This window comes from Camponotus floridanus, unplaced genomic scaffold, assembly GCF_003227725.1.
Source record: "Camponotus floridanus strain SB8 unplaced genomic scaffold, Cflo_v7.5 scaffold4, whole genome shotgun sequence".
Taxonomy (NCBI): domain Eukaryota; kingdom Metazoa; phylum Arthropoda; class Insecta; order Hymenoptera; family Formicidae; genus Camponotus; species Camponotus floridanus.
This window is the reverse complement of record NW_020229547.1, coordinates 1,317,492-1,343,852: the sequence shown is the minus strand read 5'-3', so window position 1 is coordinate 1,343,852 and position 26,361 is coordinate 1,317,492. Positions and strand designations below refer to the sequence as shown.

The 26,361-nt window shown below is 30.8% G+C and overlaps 4 protein-coding genes, 1 long non-coding RNA gene and 1 pseudogene across 11 annotated transcripts; 3 read left to right on the top strand and 3 right to left on the bottom strand.

The window, feature by feature from the left end:
* Positions 1 to 932: 932 nt before the first annotated feature.
* LOC105247815 (G patch domain-containing protein 4) lies at positions 933 to 2,949 on the bottom strand. The gene is made up of 2 exons (XM_011252208.3): positions 2,766 to 2,949; positions 933 to 2,574 (listed from the first exon to the last, which is right to left on the bottom strand). The coding sequence occupies exons 1-2, from the start codon at positions 2,812 to 2,814 to the stop codon at positions 1,043 to 1,045; spliced, it is 1,581 nt and encodes a 526-aa protein (XP_011250510.1). The 5' UTR covers positions 2,815 to 2,949; the 3' UTR covers positions 933 to 1,042.
* A 2,836-nt stretch (positions 2,950 to 5,785) lies between these two features.
* Positions 5,786 to 8,565, bottom strand: LOC105247816. Of its 7 annotated transcripts, none has more exons than XR_002192956.2 (4): positions 8,519 to 8,565; positions 7,489 to 8,069; positions 7,274 to 7,375; positions 5,786 to 5,962 (listed from the first exon to the last, which is right to left on the bottom strand). It is a non-coding gene; the product is annotated as an uncharacterized LOC105247816 (long non-coding RNA). The 7 variants fall into 7 exon arrangements; XR_003123216.1 differs by lacking the exon at positions 8,519 to 8,565 and adding an exon at positions 8,326 to 8,486; XR_003123213.1 differs by lacking the exon at positions 8,519 to 8,565 and adding an exon at positions 8,196 to 8,319.
* A 1,446-nt stretch (positions 8,566 to 10,011) lies between these two features.
* Positions 10,012 to 12,760, top strand: LOC105247823. The gene is made up of 4 exons (XM_011252219.2): positions 10,012 to 10,315; positions 10,521 to 10,838; positions 11,363 to 11,899; positions 12,033 to 12,760. Exons 1-4 carry the CDS (start codon positions 10,179 to 10,181, stop codon positions 12,646 to 12,648), a joined length of 1,608 nt encoding a protein of 535 aa, XP_011250521.2. The 5' UTR covers positions 10,012 to 10,178; the 3' UTR covers positions 12,649 to 12,760.
* A 686-nt stretch (positions 12,761 to 13,446) lies between these two features.
* Positions 13,447 to 16,498, bottom strand: LOC105247817 (abnormal spindle-like microcephaly-associated protein homolog). Its single transcript, XM_025411485.1, has 11 exons — positions 16,253 to 16,498; positions 16,088 to 16,172; positions 15,662 to 15,774; positions 15,521 to 15,578; positions 15,300 to 15,400; positions 15,015 to 15,213; positions 14,790 to 14,938; positions 14,441 to 14,581; positions 14,125 to 14,265; positions 13,733 to 13,949; positions 13,447 to 13,595 (listed from the first exon to the last, which is right to left on the bottom strand). Exons 1-11 carry the CDS (start codon positions 16,340 to 16,342, stop codon positions 13,447 to 13,449), a joined length of 1,443 nt encoding a protein of 480 aa, XP_025267270.1. The 5' UTR covers positions 16,343 to 16,498.
* A 321-nt stretch (positions 16,499 to 16,819) lies between these two features.
* On the top strand, positions 16,820 to 20,885 carry LOC105247818 (modular serine protease-like). Its single transcript, XM_011252211.3, has 9 exons — positions 16,820 to 16,932; positions 17,668 to 18,043; positions 18,166 to 18,270; positions 18,466 to 18,680; positions 18,849 to 19,064; positions 19,345 to 19,509; positions 19,585 to 19,883; positions 20,237 to 20,393; positions 20,571 to 20,885. The coding sequence occupies exons 1-9, from the start codon at positions 16,881 to 16,883 to the stop codon at positions 20,759 to 20,761; spliced, it is 1,776 nt and encodes a 591-aa protein (XP_011250513.1). The 5' UTR covers positions 16,820 to 16,880; the 3' UTR covers positions 20,762 to 20,885.
* Positions 20,886 to 22,797: 1,912 nt separating this feature from the next.
* Positions 22,798 to 26,240, top strand: LOC109609740 (annotated as a pseudogene).
* The last annotated feature ends 121 nt before the right edge of the window (positions 26,241 to 26,361 follow it).

Below are 26,361 nucleotides of genomic sequence, written 5' to 3'. Positions count from 1 at the left end.
AATTTTCTTGAAGTAAGCAAATCATAATTTGGCGGAGTATAACAATTTATAAATATATGACACAATTACAAAACATTAATTGTATCATTAATTATATCAAGGCTCGTTTTTCATGAAATGTAATGTTTCTATGGAAAATTACTTATTATTAGTGAAAGATAACGTAGTTTTTTTTCTAAATTATCTTATATATACATATTCAAGAATAATATAGTAACGATCAGAGCCTGGATCTCTGTACTATTTTCCTCACTCCAAGTGCATACTAGCGGCCGCGAAAAATAGTACCGTCTATGCCGGTCTAGTGATGGTAGCCCAGCCACTAGCATGCACTTAGGGAAAACAACACCGAAATCCTGATAATGATACATTTATTTTAAAAAATCAACAATATCGTTTCATATATACATATATACGTCTTTTATATATATATATATATATATATATATATATATATATATATATTCAAAAATAGTATAGTAATATATTTATTTTAGCAATTATATATCATTTTTACATACAAATGTTGCTTTTGATACAATAATAAAATTTTTGATGCAATATAAGAAATACAAATAATATATGTAATACAAAATGTAAAAGTTTCGAAAACATTATTTGATTAATATACTTTTGATAAATTCATAATCACGGAAAGAAAACATATATAATGTTTAGCATCTTTATATAAAAACACCAAAAAAATTTAACATACAAAATGTATAATAAAAAATAATAAAAACAGATTGGATTTCTTGTTAAAATAGAAATGATATATTAGTAATGATAAATGATGTAATGATTATTACATATTATTCGCGTTTTATATCAATTTTGTATATGTAAATAATTATAAAAATTTTTAATTGTTCTTAAATTATATACTTTCATATATTTCATTATTATAATTTATATTTTTATATAAATTATAATAGTATACAAAGGTAGAAACGTATGAAAGATTATCCAGATTCATATAATCAATTAGTAATAATCATTAATAATTTCAATAATTTATTCAATTTGGCATTTTGGATTCGTTTTAAACAGGTGTAAGATGAGTTTGAGTGAGCTGTTTTTTCAATGCACTGGCACTTACCTCTTCCGTAAGCTCAAATGTTGTTAGCTTTTTTATTACATTATTTAAATCATCCGTATAAACATTTTTTGGATTGATAATTTTTTCTAGTTGTTTTTTTATTTGTTTCTGCTGGTCTGTTTTTCTTTTTATTGTTTTATCTTTATTGTGAAATTTATCATCTGAATTGTTTATATACGCTTTATATTGCTCATATGGGCTTTCTGTTGAACTTATAGAAAGGGATTTATAAAATGACGTTTTAACTGTATCAGAATTTGATAAATATTTTTTTTTCAATAATGGGTCAAAGTTTTTTTTGCCAACATCGAAATATTCCCATTTTGTTTTCTGCTGTTGTATATCTTGTTTGATATTAATTTTTCTACCTTTAGTTGCCGAAAGTATTATTTGATGAATATTCTTATCAGTTTTATTATTTAAGTTATTTGAACTTGAATTAATTGGTTTTCTTGGACCTATGCAAAGATACGTTGTTAGTACTCTGTTTTTTGATTCTGATACATCAGAAGAAATTTGATTCGATAAATATACACCTTCTGCTGTATTCTTCAATTTATCTTTTATATCAATTGATGTTTCATTTAGAGTATTATATGAAATACGAGTCTTTTGTTCTAAACTTTTTTTTCGCTTATTTTTCTTTCTTTTCTTGCTACACTTTCCTGATTTTACATTTAGTTGTGATTTTTTTTCTTTTTTAATTCTTGCTAATTCTTCATCATGTTGGGGATTATAGCTTGAATCTGTATTTCTCTTTAAACTGCAAATACTAAATTGCTGTGTCAATTTATTTAATCTTTTTTTATGATTTTTTCTTGCGCTCTTGGATCTGATAACAAAATCTTTAGTTTCATATTGCGATGTGTTTTCATCAATCATTTCCTGACTCTCTTCTGGATCCTCACTCTCTTCTGTATCTAATTCTATAGCTATCTTCCTATGAGTCATAGTGTTTTCTTTAACTAAATTTGCATCTGGTTGAGATATACCAATGCTAACATTTAGAAACATTCTATCTTGTTGTGCAATTCTCTCAAGTTTTCCATTTAATAAATCATGTCTTGTTGTTTTGTATCCATCACATGCTTTATATAGCTGTTCATCAGTTAGTGGAATATATACAGAATCTTTTGCAGTCTTTTCTTCCTTCTCGATAGAAATATCTTGTATTAAATGACCATTGAGAAGAGTAGAGCTTTTCAAAAAGTTTCCATATTTTTGTTGCTCAGTCTTCTTGCTCTTGTTACAAGAAATGGTACTCGAATCATCAATTGTATTTGAATTATTAATTTTAGACAAAGAAATTTTGTCTTCATGCATCTCAACCTTGACATTTTTGATTGTATTGTCATACAGTGCTTCCCACCAATGTTCTGAGTTGGTTTCACTGTATCCTATGCCCGCATTATCGAACTTTAATGTTGGTTTTAAAGCTTTTGTAAGGCCGTTTTCATTTTTACCAAGTCCTTGTCCTATATAAAAAAAAAAAAATTTTTTATCTCTTAGCTCTGTCCGTTGTATATAAACAACAAAGATAGACAAATAAACAATAAAATTCATGTCAAGTAATGAAATGAAGATTTAATTAGACGTTGCTTGTTTGCCTTGTGGCAAACAAGACTGCGCCTTTTTATTCGAACCGAAAATTCATACCACATCGTACCTTCTTTCCAACCATATTTCAATAATTGCGCTTTTGCAAAATCAGCCATTTACGTTATTATGTATTTATTATACGGATTATTATGATAATCGTATACTCCTTTAAACTGCACGTTATATACACGTTGTCACATGGTCATGAATTGAAGAGTAACCAAAGTAGAGATGTTTATCGATATTCGATATTTTTTCAACTTCGATATAAAAATATCGAATTGAAAAAAATATGAATAAAATATCGAATAAATATTTTTGAATAATTTGAACAAGTCATAAAAATGAATATTTTTACACGGAATCTAAATTTAGCACAAGATTTATAGCGTTTTCGATTTGTCGGGTTCAATCGCTTCAGGGTAGTTTACTAGACGTTATTGACCAATCACAGCCATTCTTTTGAAGAATGTAACTATATATTCTTCAGAAGAATGACTGTAATTGGTCAATAACATCTAATAAACTACCCTAGAACTACCCTTAAATCCGACAAGTCGAAAACGCTATTAGCCCGGGTCTACAATAGGTTTAAGCCTTAAGCCTTAAAAAATTGACCAATCACAGTCAAGTATGAAGAGTATACTCGACTATGATTGGTCAATTTCTTAAGGCTTAGGACTTAAATTACTTATTGTAGATCGGGACTTATCCACCGAACGAACACAGGCATAGATATGTACCAAAAATTTTTATTTTAATAAATAAATTATTTCTTTTCTATATTATATATTTTATTATAAATAAAAGTATCATCATAAAAATTTTTTATAATTTTTATAAAAAATATCGATTATTCGATATTTTATTCGATATTAATAAGAATACTTTTTAAATTAATGAATATATTAATATTCGATATTTTTTTTCGATATCGACATCTCTATACCAAAGTATGCTGTCACGGGTGGCACCCGATTGACCACGTCGCCAATTGGCCAATTCAAAATAGGATTCTCTGATTGGTTAATCGTTGCTGGTTACCCTAGGCACAGGTCGATATAATTGGCTGTGGTCAATCGCAACGTGGTCAAACGGGACGCTCTCATGCTGTCACATGTTACGAGTAAAATTTTCAAACGCCCTTAAATCTGACCAATCACAGTTGATTATTCTTTTATCACAGAAAGAATACTCGACTATGATTTGTCAGTTTTCTTACGACTTTATGGTTACGACTAAAATTTTTGTACGTGCAAAGGCTTTTAAAGCCGAATCTACATTGGTCGTATCGTAACGTCGCAAGTCGTAACTCGTATTCAAATTGACCAATCATGATTGATTATATTTGAAATAATCGACTATGGTTGGTCAATTTGCCTACGACTTACGACTTGCGACGTCACGATACGACCAATGTAGATCCGGCTTTATAATCACAATTGCATGAAACATTTTATCTATTAGCTGGAAACTTCCGATATATATAATAAAGGGTGCTTTCCAGCAAGCAACACAGGCGACACCGTGTCGCTACAGTGTCGACACAGGTGCTTTCTAACTACGACACAAGTCGACACAATCGTACACAGCAAAAATGCTGTGTTCGCCTGTGTCGTCGTTTTGTAGCACCCCAGTGAGTGCCAACATAACATTTCATATTTGGTATCATTAATTTTTTTAAGAATGGTATTGCGTGATATTGCGTCCAAAAGACATCTAAAAGACGACTTAAAGACATCTAGACGTCTTTAAGACGACATAATGTTGTGTGGGAACGTTCTGAAAATTTAGACCTAGTGACAACTATTAAAAGTGACTGCCCTGCACTCTAGTGGCAAAATAAAAAAGCTAAAAAGCGTTCCAGCTACAAGTCGACACTGTGTAACACTGTGTCACACAGTGTATCACTGTGTTACCATAGCTGGAAAGCACCAAAGATATATAAATATCGATAGCAGTAAATTTATCGATTATTGATATTTCCCAGCTACGAAAATTTAAATTAAAAAATTAACGAAATATTAAAAGAATATATAATCAAAAAGATTTTATAATAATAGATCTATAGAAAAAAATTTTAAATGGGAACAATTTCTCCCCTTCTTCAACTTCACTGAATAGATATACTAACTGAATAGATATTTATTGTGTATGCTTATAAAAGTTATTTAAAAGATATACTTTAATCTTATATATTTTAGTGAAATAATAAATCTATCAACAATGTTTATATATTTATTTATTACACTTATATTTGTGTACTTACAATTGCCTTTATCACATTTATAAGCATTTCAATTAGTTTATATATATAGGTTATATATAAAGAATAAAATGACAAAATAAAAGTACGTTTTTTAGCCTACTCTATTTTATTATTTTACTATTAGAAATTAATATTTTATATATAATTTATTTTTATAAAAATAAGATATATTTTCTTGCGCTTGTTCGCAGTATTTTTTTAATTATTTTTTTAGATTTAAAAATCTAATGTAATAATCCCAACATTATATCAGACATGATATGTTTATCAGAATATATTTTGTTTCAAAACATTGGCGATTACTGTTGAAATTGGCCAGCGATAACAATCAATCAGAGGCTATTTGTACTGGTAGTTGTAGCGAAATGTTAACGATCGTTTTTTTTTACTCCATTTCATAGTGCCGAGTCAGGTCATCGCACAATTTTTGAGTATAATAAATCTATATCATATTTTATTAATATATAATTATTTGTAATATTTTTTTATTTAGATTAATTTCCAGCGAGAAAACAATTTATATATCTTCTTATTTTAATCAATTTTATATATTACAACTTTATATATTAAATAATTTAGATACTAATGAATTACTACTTTATATTCTGCTATATATCAATTAATATTCTGATCAAACTCAAATAATTGTAACATTGTTGGTTCAAATTTTTTCTTTTAATAAATTAACGACCGATTTGCAATACTCAAATTTTAAATAGTTTATATGGATATAAAGAATATAAATTGCATTTATCATTAAGTGATCTCGCCATGAATATTTTTGTGGATGATAATACATTAGAATGAAATAATTAGAATGAATATAAGAATAAATTTATTTGCTCAATTATATATTAATATTTGCTTTATATATTAATATTTGCTTTATATTTGCTTTCTTTTTCGTGGTATTCAACTGGTCAATGTCATAATAATGATGCAAATTGCTTGAACTTAAATCATACAGATTACATTCCTATCATATATGGGCTAAGCTGTAATCAAAGTCAAACATATATTTGTCAATTTTATAAGTATGATAAAATATTCTGAAAGTAGGAACTATTTCAGTTCAAGGACTGATTCTAAAATTACTAAGAATCAATGATAATTTTTCAACTATATATAGATAATTAGATTTGGTAAATTTTTTTTCTATGTCAATCTTAGAAATAATCACAATCACTTAATAAGAATAATTAATAAGAATAATTAATAAGAATAATTAATAAGAATAATTGATAAGCACATAAATCATTGCTCATAAATCATAAATTTGAAGGATCAACAGCATGTGCATCTCGCGGATCGAATTTGAATAAAAATTATGCATTATCCAACAATAACGACACCAAAGATTTTTGCTTTCAAAAGTAACGACGCTTTTAAAAATATCTTATGATGAAGGAAATAATCGAAAATCTGTTCATAAACAGGAATCATAGTTTCCTTTGTTTATAAACAGGAATCTAATTATTGAAAAAACTACATATGTAGGAGAAATGAAAAAGAAAGCTAATAATCACAATACTGTTTTTCCCATTCTTTCACATCATATCTTTGAAGAACCAATCAAGCCAAAACAAACTTCAAAAGATGCAGAGAACAATATTTATGGTAAATTTAAATCAAACTCTTTTTTTAATAACAGCATTAAATCTTCAAGAGACAACAAAATTTGAAATTAATTCACATTTAGATATTTACCAATCTCTGTTTTTAAGTTCTCTGTTTTTAAGTGCTCTGTTTTATGTGAGATCAATGCTTTATAATAAAAGTAAACTATATCCAGGCATATCTCGATTTCTCATCTATTTTCTGTCTGATCGATATTATTATCTGTGATATCACATTCAATATAATTGGAAAAAAAATATATAATATTCTTATATCAAAATAAAAATCGATATAATTATATCATTATACTTAAAAAGATAGATCAAGTTTACAATAAAGAATAATTATTAATAATACTGTTAATAAAAATTACTCAATTCATTGTTTATTTTTATAATAAAATGATTTAATTATATAAAGTATTTCATGTTGCTATAGAAAAATTTTTTTTACCTTTAAGGTTTTTAACCGATTTGATAAATATATTTATTTATATAACATACCTGAGGATTCAAAGATAATTTTCATGATTACAGATATAAATTTCGAAATTACATTATTGGACAAAGTGCATTGACAGTTTGAAAATTTTCTGACAAATTTGTCAGGTAAATTGATATATGCTATTGTCGTACTCAAGTAGTTTTAGAATCAATTCTACAGAACAATATTGCTCATTAAAATCTTACTCCATTTACTTCAGATTCTTTCAATGGATATTTGTGACAGACTGTCAATATTTTCTTTCAATTTATTATAGCCTCATCCTGAGCCTTTATTGTAGCCTCATCCTGTTTAATAAGTTTTAAATAAATAACAATAAATGCATTATATGAATGCAATATATAGTATAAGATATATATGTTATATAATAAAAATGATTTGATAAATAAGTATAGCATACCTCAGAATTCGAAAATAATCTTCATGTATCCTAATACTAACATTATCTAGAAAAATTATTTGTTTTTGTGCAGATCCATAGAAGTAATCGTACAATTTATTATTGAGATCAAGAGACATAGAATGGTTAGATCTCATCTATTTATGTGTTTCAGCTTCCAATCTTTCATAAATTCTACCTGCTTGTTATCCATCAGTCAGAACATCGATTCACAAAGTAGCAATTTCAAAATTTCCCTTGTCATTATTTTTGTTTTTTTTCTTCTTCTCCTTGTCCTTTCATGCTTTTTCCTTTTCTTATTTATTTTAATTTCCTCCTTCGTGAATATCTTTATCTGCTGCTGTATAGTGTTGATTGTGAAATCAAAATCCTTGGGTCGTTTACCTATCAGAATATCGCAAAAACGATGTCGTTGGCAATTCGTAATCATATCTTTTGAATAAATTTTTGAGGGTCTAATGATGAAAACAGAATAAAATTCCAAGCTGCTTTACGACAGTAGGAGTCAGTCCTCGACAGTTGATGTTTTTAACTTTTCACATCTTTTATACGGTTTCCGTTGTCAATTTACATCTTCCTGTCTGAAATATAATAAAAATAATCACTATATTTGTTACATTTTTTGCATTTTGTTTCCGTCCATAAAATTATCCGAAGAATACTAAACTAACCTAACTAACCTAACTAACCTAACTAACCTAACTAACCTAACTAACCTAACTCAACAGTATAGCATGTTAAGCATTAATTATTTTTATACGTAAATCGCACATATTATATACACTCATCTTGTGACATTTGTATGAATTTAAATAGGATTTCCTCTGTATTATTTACTTTCGAAGAATTATTGTCTAAATAATAATGTATAAGTTTTCCTTGTCATTTCGACTTCTTGTTATGGTTTCATGCTTCTCTCTTCTTATTTATCATTCGGATATCTCTTTCTTGTGAATATTTATGTGAACTACTAAGTATATTTATATATTTAATAATTTACTATACCAAATATATTTATATAATAATGTACCATATCAACAATTAACAGTCATTAAACTTGTCAACGTTCATTCTTATCCAATTCGACCACCAATCACACGTTCATTCTTATCCAATTCGACCACCAATCACATACGCGGAAAAGGGACAACGATGAGTACGATATATATCGACTTCAAACGCGCACTTCTCGTGCTCTTTGCTTCAAGAGAGAAATCCCAAGAATTGCAGTGTAAAAATCAAAATAATTTCGATATGTAAGCGCATATAATTAGTATATGTTTTATATATCTATTTTTTGAAATTATTTGTTATTAATTAATATGTGAAAGATTCATTGATTGTCAACTCGGCTTCCCAGAAAAATTTTTATTTTGCTAAAAGAGCGGAAAAATATTCTTTACGAATTTGATGAGCGCGTAATTTTTTTTATCTAAATTTCAGACATAATTAATTTATTCAGATATTTATAATATTTTTATTTTCTAAAATTATATTTATATATAATTCCAAGATTAAAGAAAGATATTAAAAAAGGGAAAAATAAAATGTTGCAGAATTAAAAAATTAATCAATAACAATTCATGTATGTATACGATTTTTCATCTCGAAAACGATAAGTACTTTAATATAAACTAGCTATTTAATTGACAATAATAATTATTGTCATTATTGTCAATTAAATAGCTAGTTTATATCAAAGTACTTAACTATTTACTAGCTATTTAATTGACAATAATGACTTATGATTGATTTTTTCAAAAATCAATCATAAGTCATTATTGTCAATTAAATAGCTAGTTTATATCAAAGTACTTATCGTTTTCGGGAGAACGGACGGCCATTTTCCACGTCGACGCGATCCGGCAAACAGCAGTAAAACCGCACCGTTTCCATTTGTAGTGAGCAATCGTCGCAATTAGCCCCGTTAAACGCCGCCGAGTAAGCGAGAGGAGAGGCCACCACCAGAGTAACAGCGGTGATCAAATCCCTGACCAAGGCATCCGTGTTTCAGAACGAGCTGCTGCGCGGGAGAGAGCGAAATTTCGCTCGATACAAATTCGATAAAGCCATCGGTGGTCACCAGGACTTGTTATCCGGATCTGGTGGTTTCCTAGTCCTTACGTTAGAAAACTCGCAACACTCGTCGAGTTCCTTAACTATATTATTGATATTTCGGAGAAGTTTAATTTATTGGAACATGCTATACGGGGACCGTAGCGTGAATTCTTTTTCTGGATACGAAAAAGTCGGAAATGAATTTTTATCACTATTGTATTGATTTTCGACAGCGTCAATTTTAAACTTAGCCGATGTATCCTACTTGATATATTTTTCGTTATCTTGAAATATGTATTAATATAATTATTTTAAAATATAATTTAAAAAAATATGTACATGCTTTGTTAAAAGTGGAATTTTCCATAGAAACGTCAATACAATTAGTGAGCGTCAATCAATAAATGTCGCCATGTGAACTGTCAAAGAAGGCATGTAGGTAACCTGTGACTTGTGCCTGAATTAACAAATTACACGCGTCGATTGCGGAATTGAACGGTAACCTTTTTCTACGTGAGAAACATTTTGTGTTCTGATTATCCGAATTTCTAGAATCGATCGTCATCAGGATCATCTTCTGAATCGCACCACATCACAGGGATGTTTGCAGCGATCATAATCACTCTTTAGTAATGTCGCTTTGCCCGTCATCATCTCATCAGCTTGTCGCAGCGGCAATTGCTTTTCGACGTGCTCGTCGTAAATTTCCGAAAGATTTTGGCCTCGAAAGCACGATCGAACGTATATCTGGAAACACAAAGGTCACCCATTCATATATTTTATTATATAATTTAAATAAAAGTATAATTGTAATTAATAAATATTTACTTGAATTTGCCCAATTTTAGGTTTCTAACTTATACTGGAATCATTAACTAAATTCTTTGTTCCTTCGATTGTGTAAATTTGTAATTAATGCCAATTGCATCGAGAACGAGATTTATTAATGCGCTTCGGATGCTCCTTTTCCAGGCGGAAACCGCGACAAGCTGCGAAGGCTCCATTAATCAAGCGAAATCGAGCTCTACGTTAGTGAAACGCGCGTGTAACTTGAGATCCGATCACGTTTGTCCGGCGAACGTGTGGAATGGTCGCAATTCCTGCAGCAAGGAGAATTCGATCAGCTGTAGTTGTTGCCGCGCAAGAAACAACGGCGAGGACATTTCGGAGTTGCAGGACGAATGCAGCGGTGGAGACGCAATCGATACAGTACCGAGTAGAGAACGCGAGCATTTCGCAGCTTCGGATACCGATCGTAAAAATGAACCTGTAAAAGCAGCTGAACGGGACAGGTTCGCTTATATTCGCGATTCCTCGGTTTCTCATTTTATTCATTTAGCTTCTCTTTTTAAAGTGTTTATTTCATCAAATTAATTAACAATATACACTGAGAAAAATGTCCGATGAAAAGGTAACGAACGGATATTATACCGATCACTTTAATCGGATATCTGATCGGAAAGTTCCGAATTTTGAACTTTCTGATCAGATATCCGATCGATCAATATTTTCTGATTGGATATCTGATCGGTTTCTTTTTTTCCGATTAAAGTGATCGGTTAATAATCGGGTAATATCCGTTCGTTATTTTTTCACCGGATATTTTTCTCAGTGTACTTATCGTGTATCTTATTATTAATCGTATGATAAATGATGACCGTATAATTCATCGTATTATGAATCATATACTTCAAAAGTCGCAATCGCATTAAAAATAAGTACTTTAGAATTCCAAGAAAGAAATGATTAATTACAAACTCTTTTCATTAATAAAATAATAATTATTAACAAACATCTTTCTTCACTTTTAATATAGATGTGATGTAGCGTCGAGAACGACAGATGGTGAAGCTGTTAAAGCGACAGAATGGATTCCGCAATCCGCGCGTTCAACATTCTATCATCATCGCAAAGCGCGTTGTCCGTCAGCTGTATCCTACTCAAACTCGGATCCTGTAAATCTTCTGTATAATTCGGAGCCTCGTGAGAGAAAAGACAAGGTCGCGTGTGGCGACTTTTCGACAGACAGGGGTAAGGATTTTGCATCGACAAGTTTTCACGAGACATCCATCGATCTTGACGGCGACGCAGAGGATGTCGTCACGAGTGATGCACAGAGTCGTCGTAGTCCTGGCATAAAAGACACGTGGATGAAGCTGGATACCTCGTCCCGGAAAATTGTAGAATCGACCTGGCGATGCCGATGCGAGCATTATCCGCATAAAGAATTCGTCTCTGACTTGTTGAAGTGCAATCATTGCTGCAACGGGTGTCATCATTGTAATCATCGATCATGCGCTTGCTTTCATCGGCATTACTGTTATCAGCAGCAATTATCTACGAGTGCGAAAGGGTTAATAAGAGAGAGATTTATTATAATTTATATTTTAGAAAAGAAATCGGACGAGAAAACATGGCTGAAAAGAAATGAAAAGATGCTGGCAATCTCTGTTTAATTCACTCTTTTCCTATCATTTATATTGCAGATGCAAGGTGTGCGGATACGTTCCCGACCGAAATGCTCAGCATAAAAGCTGGCACGATCAGATGCGAGGCGAGAATAGTCGATTGTATATGGGGCAGTGCTGCTCGAAGGAATATCCTGGAATAATATCAGCCTCTCGTGAACGAAACGATGAAGAACGCTGGGAGAAGAACGGAAACGAAAAGGATGACAATGACGACAACGATGAGGACGTGGCTGTTATCAATCACAAGGACTCCATGTGCATCCTCGCCGAAAAATATAAAGTCGGCAGGAAGTTCCGCGGTAGAAAGTGCGAGGATAAGGTGAGATCGGACGATAGGACAGGGCGAGAAAGGAATGAGTGTAACAAATCGTTGACTTCGAAAGTCATCGATCAGCCGGAATCGCCACTCGAAAACGCTGTTCCGCATCAGAGGCCGAGCATGAAACACGTTTGCCGAGCACATTGCGAGTGCTGCGGGACCGCTTCAAGGATCGCGAGAAACTCGTGTAGTCGTGGATGTGGTCGACACGCGCCGCTGGAGGGTGAATTCGACCGATTCAAGTCCCCTTTGAACGAGACGGCTGCTACTTACCGCTGTTCAAGTCGAGCGCCTTGTAGACGTGCCTTTTAATTCAATTTCGTTTCGTATACAAACACGTTTACGTACTTTTTACATCAATTTTCTCTTTTCTAGTTATTTTTTAGCGTTACAAACATTTCTTTCGTACAAGAGAGAGAAAGAGAGAAACATTGGAATTAAAAATAAATTAAAATTTATTTCAATTTTTCCTTCTCTATCTACATTTTTATTGGAACGAGAAATACCGTAGCAGCGTGCGCAAAAAATTCAAGCGAAATCGCTGTACTTATACCGCGTTTCTCATTTTAACCATTGAATTTTTTTCACGGTACTCTTACTCGCCGTACTATAACGCGAAATAATAATAATGTGCAGCGGGGTATTAAAACGCTAAACGTCGAGAATAAAAATTATGCAAATCAAATTTGGATGAGCCCCCGTGAAACGTTTTAACTCGTATCAGTCAAATTAAATTAACGTTACGCAGGCGGAAAAGTTTTTAATTCGTTTTACTTGTAATACATGTGTCGGGGCCATTTCCCGTCCGTGGGAATTTTAAAGCTCGCTGCGGAAGCGTGGCACGTTAACGGAATTATCGAACGTAAGCATGCCGAATGCGAGCATTAAATGCCGTGCGGTATCTTTGGCATTTAGCGTCTTCCGGTGGTAGCTTTTTGCTCGTCGCGCTCTTTATGCTCGTTGTTACGCTCGTTGTCTCATTTCTTTTCTCGCACCGTTCGCTCCATGCTAATTAGCTCACCCGCCGACGTTTCTGAAAAGGATTCTGACCTGCAGCATTTTCCTTCTTTTTTCTCCCCTTCCCCCGAGAAGTTTGAGCTCTCGCTGATGCTAGTCCCGCACGTACGTCTCTTCACGTTCCCTTTCTACTTCGATTTTTCGACCTTCTTCCTGATGTTCCCCGCCGTTCGAATATGTATTTTCTAATTTTGTAAACAATTCGGGCGCTTCTGTACGAACGAATTCTTGTTCATTGTATCCTATTTACATATTCGAATGTATAATTTTTGGGAAGCAGCATATAAACCAATAGTTTTTAATTTTTCTAAGATATAGTTTATAATGTATATTAAATTTAGAATGAATATTATTTTGTAAAGACAGTAAAAATTGCCACCTTCTTCCATTATGCGAACATGTGTCAATCGATCTTTAAGAGTACGCTGAAATTTTTTGCTAGTGTTTGTCAAGTCCTCTCGATTACCAAATTCTGTGGGAATGTCTGCGTGGGTTATTACTTCGTCAAAAATTTTCTGATGCAAATTTTTGACAATGGCTTCCGCCACCATCGATCTGGTCGATTTCTTTTTTTGACGATATCGTCTGTAAGCTCTCTACATGAGATTTATGATTATTGTCCTTAATTTTATATAAATTTAGCATAAAATATGATACACAACTAATAATTTTATATGTAATATATCAAGTAATTTTTATAACTTTATTTTATATAATATATATAATTTTACATAATATACAGTATATAATAATTTTTATAATTTTATTTACTTGTATAATTGAAGCAGCTTCATTAGCTCTTGCCTCCGTTAGTCTTGGTTTCTCGCCTGATCCTTCCGCCACCATCGATATGATCGATTCTATCTGCGGTGTATATTTTTTCTTTTTTTGACGATATCGTCTGTAAGCTCTCTACATGAGATTTATGATTATTGTCCTTAATTTTATATAAATTTAGCATAAAATATGATACACAACTAATAATTTTATATGTAATATATCAAGTAATTTTTATAACTTTATTTTATATAATATATATAATTTTACATAATATACAGTATATAAGAATTTTTATAATTTTATTTACTTGTATAATTGAAGCAGCTTCATTAGCTCTTGCCTCCGTTAGTCTTGGTTCCTCGCCTGATCCTTCCGCCACCATCGATATGATCGATTCTATCTGCGGTGTTTTTTTTTTCTTTTTTTGACGATATCGTCTGTAAGCTCTCTACATGAGATTTATGATTATTGTCCTTAATTTTATATAAATTTAGCATAAAATATGATACACAACTAATTATTTTATGCAATATATAAAATAATTTTTATAACTTTATTTTATACAATATATATAAAATATAATTTTATATAATATACAATATATAATATATAATTTTATATAATATACAATATATAATTTTTATAACTTTATTTACTTGTATAATTAAAGCAGCTTCATTAGCTCTCGCCTCTGTCAGTCCTGATTCCTCGTACATCATGTCTAACCAGGCTACTGCTGGAATGGCATCTCTAGGTTCTATCATATCTAGGTCACCTTCCTTTTCTTCTTGCGTTTGCATAGCCACTATAAATAATTAAAAACGATTTTGAAAAAATATTTTTTTTTAATGTAGATGTATCAATCAAACAATTTTTTTTACTCATTTTCATTTTTAAATTTCTCCTTGTGTAATATCCGCGATAAGTGGCCTGTATTAGAATGGCGGCTTTCGATGCTTCCGCCTGCGAAGCTCCGGCTTTCCTCAGGATCTCCAGGGTCTTCGTTGCCGCTCGTTGCCATTGAATCATGCCCCGAGACTCGTTTAACAACATCCTCTCGTAATGACCGCGGAAAGCGGCCTGATTGATGGCAGCGAAGATGACTCAAGAAGCCACAGTAGCGATTACGGAGACTCATTAAGACCTTACGTGATATTGATGCATACCTGTATTATCATGGCATATTTCTTCGCTTGTTTCAGCGGTGTTCCCGTCGCTCGTAGAATATTCTGCAGAGATATCCTGGACTTTTCGTCGCAAGTGTCGTCTGTGAAAGATCGAAAGAGAAAAATTTCTCTCATTGCACTTTGTTCCCGTATACTTTATAGCTTATACCAGCAATACCAGTCGCGGAATTGTTTTTTTATATAATTAACTGTATAATTACCGTCACACACCTGGTACGCTTGCATGTCTACCGCGTCCAAGTACGCGCGGAATGCTTTCTGAACAAAAACGAAGAAAACGACTGAGAAATATTATTAAACTGTTAGGATCTCTATCTAGCACGCGACACTAAATTGTATACCTGAATTCTGGGCGCAGCGCAAGCGATCTGTTCTAAACTCAAGCCGCTGCGATAAAGTATACCCACTATGGCTTGGCTTCTCAGTAAAATATTGTTTACGACTTTCACTGCAACTAGAACGCAATTATAGAACAAATTATAGAACGTGATCCGTAATACATGATTACAGTCATTTAATTATAACACGTGTACTTTATGACGCGAATGATAAACAATTATGATATGATGATTATATAATCATTTTCTGCAATCCTTTTGAATTTACGTAATAAATTGTAGAATCAGTGTATCATATATAAATGTAATATGATAAAATATATATGTAAATATCACTAATTTATTTATTTAACACTGTAATTAATATTTGGTTGCAATTGCGTAATGCTACAAAATTTGTAGAATTGTTATAAACGATGCAAGATATACCTTTTGCATTTTCTCGTGTGATCAGCAGCGCTTCTACATAATCAGCAACGAAGCAATAGATGTTCCTCGGCTGCGAGCGTAGAACCTTTACGGATCAAATAATAATTTAATTGTCCTTTGACTAGACGGCAGTAAATAGGCAAATAACAATTTCGTAGGGCAAACCTCGCGTGCGATGTCGGCGCATAGTTCGCGCAATCCTTCCGGGACTTTGTATATATGTTTAGCTCCATGTTTTTGAAGTAAAACGTTCATTTTCGTGATTATTGCTTCAGCCGAGTTGCTTGAATTTATCGACTCTCGCTCTTATCGCAGGTAATATGATGTGCGAGAGTTGCTAACTTTTAGTGATAACGAGCACATGCTCTTTGATGAGCTGTACGAGACGATATAAAATGCAAATAGCTGAAACTAGACAAAACATAGCTATTAGAAATATTGAGATAAAAATGGTAAAAATATAATTATAAAGAAAAATTTCGTTAATTATTATCATATCTGCTATTGGCTTTAAAAATGTTAAAATCTCACAAACGAAATCTTACCACTACTCCACAAAATATTTCTCGATGTAATACATATATTTTTCTTTATACATATATTTTTCTGTGAATGTTCTATTAATATGACGATGTCATTCTCAATTCTTTCCCTCTACCACAATATCACTCATTGAAATAATATGTAAATTATCGTGGGGTATTCTGAGTGTCTATTGGGCCTGGCTTGAGTCCCACTAGGCTCAGTTTCTTGTTGACTATGATCCCGCCATGTCAGCGGCGCGTTTGTAGTTATGAACCTTGTAATCTCGGTGATTCTGTTGTTGTTGGCTTTACTGCCATCGTGTGAGTAACTTACATAATGTTTTTTATATAAAGTTATCGTTTGTGAAGCGTGCTCCATGAAGTTTGAAGAACAGTCATTGATTTTGCGTAGTGACACGATTTAATTGCAAAATTAAAAAATCATATTTTTATTTAACATATTGTGTCGAGAAATAATTAGGCAAGTCATAGAATTGACATAAATAGAAATGATATGTCATAAAATCTAAATCAAAAATAATTATCAATATATACAATGTACGATCAAAATATTTAACATCCAGATGTTTTTAAATAATTTCGGCATTTAATATCATGATAAATTTAAAACATGTCAAAGGAACCAAATATATATATTCTTCCCAAATGTAATGTCTGTCGAATGATAATTGAATATTCATAAACTGACGCGGTCACGAATACCCGTACTAGTTTACATTGAGAGGTTTTTGCTATAATCAAGAATCGAGAAGTGATTATATATACATTATATTCATGCATTATTAATCATGTGTAAAAGTTGTTTGCGCTTCCGTCTATATATATGTCTTTTTTCATAAAAGATCAATTAGATTACTGATTAAATTTTTTTACTCAATTAAACATTATCCGATTATTTTTATTCTTCTATTTTTTTTAGTACGAATAATCGAGGATTTTAATATAGCATTATTTAAATTTGTTTCACATATATACATGAAGTATTGTTTGAGAATGAGTAGAAGCATTTACGTAAAAATTATGCTTAACTTTTAGCACACAGTCAGAATGACGATCGTATATATAATTCCCCTAATCGATACGTGGTAACCACGATACGTGGCCCACCTGGTCATTCCAAATGGAGCGAAGGCAATGGTTCTTTCGAACCACCGGGTCATAATAAATGGAGAAATGCTGGCAGAGGGCCACCAGGTAATCGCAATTCTCCAGGATTAGCAAGCAGCAATCCTCCAGGATTAAATGGTAAAGGTCCTCCGGGATGGAACCGAGGAAACATCGAACGACCACTCGAAAATGAGAAATATGAAGAAGAATCCACTTATAAATCTCGTTCCGACGAAAGAAGTCCTTATGGTCCAGATGATCGTACATCCGATTCAAACAGAAACTCACAGAATCAAGAATGCAGGTATGTTTCAATTGAAAATATTCAATTTTTTATTAATATATAATGGAAAAATAAATGTCTCTTATTCGTGCTAAATCATAAAATTGAGCATCTGATAATAATATTTTATTATTGTTAAACAGAAACAACGAGTTTCATTGTAAGAGTAACGAGTGCTTACCGCAAAGTGTCAGATGCGATAAAAGAGTTGATTGTCGCGATGCTAGCGACGAAGCATTTTGTGTTGCGTAAGATAAATATTCCTTAACTGTGTATACTTTAATTTATATGTATCTGATAAGCGCATACACGTATATAAATGTATCCAATAAAAACAAGACTTTATTTTTTTTATTTTTTTCCTTTTTCCTTTTTTTTTAATCGCCTTCTTTACTTCTCCAATTTATAATATAAATCTCAGGTTTACATTTGCGAAACTATAGGAACAAATTTAGAGGAAATGGCTGTATTTTGCCTGAACCACCCGAAAATGGATATTACAAATTGGATGATTGCGATGGGTGTACTAAACGTCCTGGCGATACAGTTCCTGCAAAAAGCATCCTCACTTACAGTTGTAAAAGCAATTATTTACTGAGTGGAAACACCATTTCGGTTTGTGTCGACAACGAATGGTCCGAAGCAGCTTTGTGTTACAGTAAGTTTATTTTGATCATATTCGTGAAAATGTCAAGTTTATATAAATTAATGTAAAAGTAATACCTTTTTATTTAATGAGAGAAAATATAATATAATAATGTGTGTAATATCTAATATTGTGTATAATGTAAAAATTATTACTCACCTTCAATTATTATTTCCGTAGAAGTTTGCCCACCGTTAAACAGTACGAGCGTAGACATTTCCTGCAGTTACAAGCAAGAAACAGTGTCCTGCAGTGAGCGTATATTGCCTGGTACACGGGCTACGCTTGCCTGTAAATCATCTTATAAATTACCTTTAACGAACGATCCGGCTTACAGAGAGATCACATGTCTTGACGATGGTTTATGGGATAATCGCGTTTTTCGCTGTCTACCAGGTATTTCGTATATTTCACTCATATATTTTCTAATATAAAAAAAAAAGTTTAATTAAATTCTCTTTGTATAATTTTATCAATAAACTAAATATACGATTTTTTCAGTAATTATTATTTGTGTAGATTATAAGATTATAGTTTCAAGATTTTTTCGGCTTATAATCCGGTGTAATTGTTATTGTATCATAAAACAATATAAAAAAATAAAAATATTTGAAAAATATTAAAAAATATTTTTTTAGCAAAAGATATAAAAATAAATATTTCTCTTCACTATTAGAATGCGGGACCACCATTGCACACGGTAACACTTTAATCGTAAACGGATTCGAAGCCCAAATGGGGAAATTTCCCTGGCACGTGGGTATTTACGCCAAGAAAAATACAAACGAGTACGAACAGATATGTGGCGGTACTCTTATTAGTAGCAATCTCGTCGTATCAGGTAAATTATTGATATGACGGATGATTATATTCTTTCATTATTGTATTTATTCTTTTTATGTATTTTCGTGTATAGCCGCTCATTGTGTTTACGATGAAGTCTACAATAAAGTTAATAATCCACGGAATTATGCTGTAGCCGCCGGCAAACATCAACGCAATTGGAACGAGAGAGAAAAATATTCTCAGAAATCGTTGGTAAGAAGTATCCAGTTAGGCGGCAGATACATGGGAGCGAGAGGTAATTTCGCTGACGACATAGCTTTATTAAAGCTACAAACATCCTTCGAATTAACTACCTTTGTGAAGCCAGCTTGTATGGATTGGGATAACGAATACGAGAGGCAACAGCTGCATGTGGGACAAGTCGGCAAGGTATAACACTGATCTAATATCAATTAATTGACTGTCTTAACATAGTTCAATTAATCGCGAGGGTAATCGAGCGAAAATATTTTCGAGAAACTATTAATAGCTATTAATTATAATAATAACGCAGTTTTGAATTAAACTTTGGTCGCGTATATATTAGGACGTTTTATCGTTTGCGTTAATTGATAAACATACATATGCACTTTTTCGAAGATAAATGTATGTGCAATTGAAGACTACTTAATTTTTGAAGTACAGAGTTAAAAAACGGCTTGATCCGCGTGTTCAGGGAGCGAGGGAGCATCAAACATAAAGAGAAAATAGAACGAACTCGTGAGTTTACTTCGTGATTTCAGGTGGTCGGCTGGGGCAAAGACATTAGAGGTGAATCTACCAGGAACTTACAGGAAATTGACATGCCGTTCGTGCCGTACCAACAGTGTTTGTCCGCAGTGCCTGTAGATTTCCGAGGATATCTCACGTCCGACAAATTCTGCGCCGGGCGTTTGAACGGTGAGTTCGTATATGTGAAAATAACTGTGAGATATATTCATATTAGTTCTATCAAATTATTTTTTTGAAATTTTTGTCGATTTAATTTGTTGAGATTAATTGTAATGATAATTGTGTATTGCAAGACTTTTTTAAATATTTCATAATTATGTACAAAAATAATTGTGCAATTACCAGGTTCGAGTGTCTGCGAAGGAGATAGCGGTGGTGGGTTATGTTTTCAGAAGAATGGTATTTGGTACCTTCGTGGTGTCGTCAGTGTAAGTCCTGCGAAAAGAGGTACTTGCGATTATAACTCATACGTTGGATTTACTTACGTTAGTCATTTTCGTGATTGGATTCGCGAGGCTTATGTCAATGAACAGTAATATTTTTGAATTGTCGAATGCATAGAATGTGGATATTATTGCATTTAATAATAATATTAGATGAACAGAAGTGATACATAAAATAATAAAAGAACATTACAGATAAAAACAATAGTATATATCTCCTTTAAAATCTTAATATTAGTTTAAAAAAATTACAGTTTTAAAGACTATAATAAGATTGGTTTTTATTTTGAAAACATGATGGAAATGATATATACATGCATGTATACATATCATAAGTATTATAATTTTTTTTAATATGTACAAATATCGATTTAAAAAAATTATAATACATATGTAAATTATAAAGTTTTAAAATAGCGCTATAATTATGTTGATATTTTTTGCGAAGAAATGAATAATAAAATTATTACTTCTGTTTTATATGTATAACTGTATAATTGTTTTCTTATACGTTAAAAATATCAATAAAAATTCGGAGTAATATATTAATTAAAATTTTTTTTTAAATAAATGTGCACTTTCAGATATTACGTAATCTATAATTTTCCACAAATTTATTATAAATCGATTCTTCCAATTCTTTAATATACCGATCGAAAGTAAAACCATTAAAAGATTAATAACTTAGAAAATTCTTTATTCATTATAATTTTTGTTAACATAATATGAAATATGAAATATAGAGTACATCACCACATTTCTAAATTAGAATATTTGCCAAATTTTTTACTATATAATAAGTACTGTAACAAATATTATAATAAATAACGATAATAATATAATGAATACTGTATAATATATTTTAACATATTTTTACAAGTGCAACATTGCTATTAAAACTATCAAGAATAAAAAATATGTAACTGCATTTATATCAGTTTGCATGAACATTTTTATCAATGTTGATATCATTTTTAAGTTTTTTCTTTGATATGATGTCAATCAAATGTCAGTAGTGAACAAATATGTTATCAGTTATTGTATGATTCCGAATATCAGTTGCATGCAACGTGAATCTCGCTCGAGTTCCTCATTTTTAACCATAAGAGAAGATCATCTTGTCAGTTGCGCGTCTGCAATCATGAACGCATGCGTTACATTCTCGGTGGTTCTGTTGTTGCTGGCTTTACTCCCGTCGCGTGAGTAACTTACAAAACGATTTGATCTAAACTCCTGTTGTTGTGTTTCTGATGCAATCGCACTCTATGGAATTTCGTGCTGAGAATGATTGCAAGTTTGCAACTTTGCATAATATGATTTAATTGCAAAGTTAAAAATTAAAATTATATTTTTATGCAATACGCATCTAAATCATTGGATAATCAAGCAAATCTACAGAAATGATAAAATTAATTTAAATAAAAATGTGATTCATTATAAAATAATCTATACACACACTTTACATTATGAGTATAATGCGTAACAAATGATTCAAATATTTAGATACTAAAAAAAGATTGAGAATAATTTATTTATATAATTACAGATAAAATATAGAAAGATATAAGAATATGCATAAAAAAAATTAATTTTTGCCTTAAGGATAAAATACGAGTATTATAAAGATTGAATATATCAAGATTGGATAGCAGCAAATTTTTATATTAAAATGTTTCTGCTATGTATTCAAAAAGCAATCATATTTATCATAATCATTATTTTGTTCGAACTTAAGTCATTTATTAAAATTTCATTTTAGAGTCTCTCTTTTTTAATTTATGATAATTAGATTATTCATTAAATTTTCGTATTCTATTAAATTTCAAAATATTTTTTATTTAATATATAAATTTATTAAATATATATAAATATAATTTTAATATAGCATTATATTTAAGATTTTTCATATGTATGCAAGCATACGTATGTACATGTACATGCGTGTAATAAGATATTTTTCGAAAATTCATTAAATGTTTACGTAAAAACTCTGCATTTTTAGCATCTATATGCCAGAATAAAAGATTGCCACCAGAAAAAGTTTTAGTAAATGCATTTACTGACATGGTTCATTATCTCAGAAACGAGCTAGAATCTTGAGTGCTCGCAGGTTATGAGTCTTTATGTAAAACAAAAAATTTGATTTTTGTAAATATCTCATTGGTAATCGAACTTGGGATTTTTGTTATTTACCTAACCAACCAGAAGGTGGACATTATAAACTGAATGATTGTACGGAGCTCTGTGAGATAAATCCTAATGATACAGTTCCTTATAATAGTGTTCTTACTTATAGTTGCGAAAACAATTATGTACTAAGCGGAGACGCAATTGCCATTTGTGTCAATCTCACATGGTCTGAATCGCCTACGTATTTCAGTAAGTTTACTTGACATTCCTTGTTTAGTCATAAAATTATGTAATGTAAGAATTTACTATTTACTATATTAGATGTTTTGTTATTTATAGAAATTTGTCCACCACTAAGAAGTACGAGCGTAGATATTTCCTGTAGTCGTAAAGGAGGAAAGGTATCCTGCCAAGAGATTGTACTACCTGGTACAAAAGCTACACACTCGCATGTAAACCATCTTATAAAATATCAGTAACGAATGATCCAGGTTATAGGGAAATCATGTCTTGATGATGGTACATGGGATAATCATATTTTTCGTTGTTTACCAGGTATTTATCACTTGCATTTCATACAGGACAAAAACAGAGAAATTAATGTCACGATTAATTAATGTTTTCCGCGTGTTCCAATAATGATGTCAATCAATAGATTGCATTATTACTTTTGCGGATAATACTACATATATAAATTATATATATTATTATATAATATAATATAACGTTTATATATAAGATTGTAATTTATAATTTGTTGACTTACGAAATCATAATCGATCAACAAAACAATTTTTGATTAACGTTTTGATTGCTTAGAGCTTAGAATGTGGATCATCTATCGCATGCGGTCAGACTTTAATCGTAAATGGATATTAAGCTATCCCGATAGCAAAAAAGTCACAGTGATATCACAATAATATGTCACAATGAAATCACAACAAAATCATGGTAACATGCAAATGTTCGCTTTGTCACAAGTGTGATATCACTATGACATCATTGTAATATTATATAAAATGTTATTGTGAGGTAATTTACACACACACATACATCCAACAAAATGATCTTAATATATATATATATATATATATATATATATATATATATATGTTTTTTAAAATTAATTTAATTTATTCCATGATCTACATTTTTGGTTTTTTAAATATACATATGTATATATGTATATATATACATATATACATATGTATGTATATTTGGTTTTTTTTTGGTTTTTTAAATATATCAAAAATGTAAATTATGGAATAAATTAAATTTATTTTAAAAAACATATATATAAATAATCATTTTGTTGTATGTGTGTGTGTAAATTATCTCACAACATTTTATTTAATATTACAATGATGTCATAATGACATCACACTTGTGACAAAGCGGACATTTGCATGTCACCATGACTTTGTTGTGATTTCATTGTGACATTTAATTGTCACAGAACAATATCATTATGATATCACTGTGACTTTTTTTGCTATGGGGGTAAAGTAGGGGAGTATTTCCTTGGCACATTAGTATTTATGCCAAGCAACAATCGGATAAATATGAACAAATATGCGGTGGAACTCTAATTAGCAGTAGTTTCGTCATATCAGGTTAATCATCATGCGAGAATGATTATCTTACTCTCAATATTTACTCTTACTATAATCTTTTTCATGTTTATATATAGCAGCTCACTGCTTTTATGACGAGGTTTTTAACGAAATTAATAACGCTTCTGATTACGCTGTTGGAGCCGGCAAATATTTTCGCGATTGGAACGCTAGAGATGAATACGCTCAAAAATCATTGATTGAGAGCATTCGACCAGGTGAAAGATATTTAGGACAAAGAGGTAATTTCGTTGATGACATAGCGCTTGTGAAAATACAAACACCTTTTTGATTCACTACCTTAGTAAGACCTGTCTGCATAAACTGGGATAATCAATACGAGAGAGAACAGTTGAATGCACAACAATCTGGGAAGGTAATACTAATCAAGTATTAATCATGAAAATCAATTGATTCATTGTCTTACAAGTATATTCATTTTTGCAAGAATATTTTGTAATGGGAAGTAAATACATTTGAGGGATTAATAATTGTTAATTACATTAATAATATGTTTCGAACTATTTTTTCAAACTGTTCCCGAGTATTAGATTGTTACTAGTCATGATGTATTAATTATTACGCATGTATACACATCGTTTCGAGAATAGATTTGTATATCGACAGAGTTGAGAGAGAAGTAATGTGTTACTAATCTTTATTTTTTTCAATAACGACCATTATTTTTTTCTGCCTGTAACAATAACGTTCTGCCTGTTGCAATAAAAATGTAACATTGTTACATTTTTACAGCAACGAATTTAATTATTAGGTTTATCATTACTTTAATTTATTTCTATTTAATAAATCATGAGCAATTATAATATACATAGTTACATAGTAAGTGTTTATCGACATTTTGATTCTACATCATCAATGATAGAAATCAATTAATTTAATTGTAACAGTGCGAGTGAATTCATGCTTACTAAGTGGCTAAATAGCAACGTAATTGGTTGAATCCAAAGGTAAATAATGCAAGTATGCTATAGAGCTATATAAAATATACCTATGTGATGTGTAATTCTGTAATTCCTGATATCTTAGGGATTGAAAAATGTATTCCTATTGCAAAATATCTTGCAATCATTTTGAAAAATTATACATGCATTTTTTTCTGTATTATTAAATCTAAAATTTCTAAATTACAAATGGAAAATTTAATATAAAGAATATTGTGAAATTTTATATAAAGAATAATGTTTGCATAATAATTTAATTATCGAATATAGTAAGAATAACAATTATAATTTAAAATTAATTACGTATTTAATTTTAATATTATAAAAAGTAACAAAAAGTAAAGGATTATTACTTATTAGTAACGGTAACGCATTATTTTTTTTTAAGTAACGTTCCCAACTCTGTATATCAGCAAAAAAACTATTTGATTTTTAAAATATGATTCTCTCTCTCTCCCTCTTTCTTTCTCTCTCTCTCTAAAAACCGCTTGTTTCTATAATTTATATTTTATATTCTCTTGTTTTGAAAAAAGAGCAAACATCAAACGTAAAGAGAGAACGGGTATGTGAAATCCTTATTTTTTTATTTCAGATTGTTAGGTGGGATAAAGATATTAATGGCAACTCTACCAGAAGCTTATATGAAATTGACATGCCATTTGTACCTTATCAGAAGTGTTTGTCCGAGGTACCTGTAGATTTCAGAGGATATAATATTAGATAAATTTTGTGCCGGTCATTTGAATGATGAGTTCATATATGTGTACATATATTGTTTGAGATTTCTCTGCATTTTTTTACTTAGATTATTTAACGTACAGTATGAATAATGTCATTTGATTAATGACAGATAAAAATATTTGATGATATAATAATAATTCTATTATGCAAGAGAGAGACGTAAACATTTTATGTTAAAAACATCTCGCCATTTATATACATATAATAAAAATATATATAATTGTATACAATTATATATTATATACAA

Excerpts from the sequence above, each read along its gene's own strand:
- LOC105247815 (XM_011252208.3), bottom strand. The coding sequence starts at position 2,814 with ATGGCTGATTTTGCAAAAGCGCAATTATTGAAATATGGTTGGAAAGAA. Across the intron at positions 2,575-2,765 it reads GAAATATGGTTGGAAAGAAG|GACAAGGACTTGGTAAAAAT; the intron begins GTACGATGTGGT and ends TTTTTTATATAG.
- LOC105247823 (XM_011252219.2), top strand. The coding sequence starts at position 10,179 with ATGTCGCTTTGCCCGTCATCATCTCATCAGCTTGTCGCAGCGGCAATT. Across the intron at positions 10,839-11,362 it reads AAAGCAGCTGAACGGGACAG|ATGTGATGTAGCGTCGAGAA; the intron begins GTTCGCTTATAT and ends CTTTTAATATAG. Across the intron at positions 11,900-12,032 it reads TTATCTACGAGTGCGAAAGG|ATGCAAGGTGTGCGGATACG; the intron begins GTTAATAAGAGA and ends TTTATATTGCAG.
- LOC105247817 (XM_025411485.1), bottom strand. The coding sequence starts at position 16,342 with ATGAACGTTTTACTTCAAAAACATGGAGCTAAACATATATACAAAGTC. Across the intron at positions 15,214-15,299 it reads AATATGCCATGATAATACAG|GCCGCTTTCCGCGGTCATTA; the intron begins GTATGCATCAAT and ends GCCATCAATCAG. Across the intron at positions 13,950-14,124 it reads AAGCTGCTTCAATTATACAA|AGAGCTTACAGACGATATCG; the intron begins GTAAATAAAATT and ends AATCTCATGTAG.
- LOC105247818 (XM_011252211.3), top strand. The coding sequence starts at position 16,881 with ATGAACCTTGTAATCTCGGTGATTCTGTTGTTGTTGGCTTTACTGCCA. Across the intron at positions 16,933-17,667 it reads GTTGGCTTTACTGCCATCGT|CACACAGTCAGAATGACGAT; the intron begins GTGAGTAACTTA and ends CTTAACTTTTAG. Across the intron at positions 18,044-18,165 it reads TCACAGAATCAAGAATGCAG|AAACAACGAGTTTCATTGTA; the intron begins GTATGTTTCAAT and ends ATTGTTAAACAG.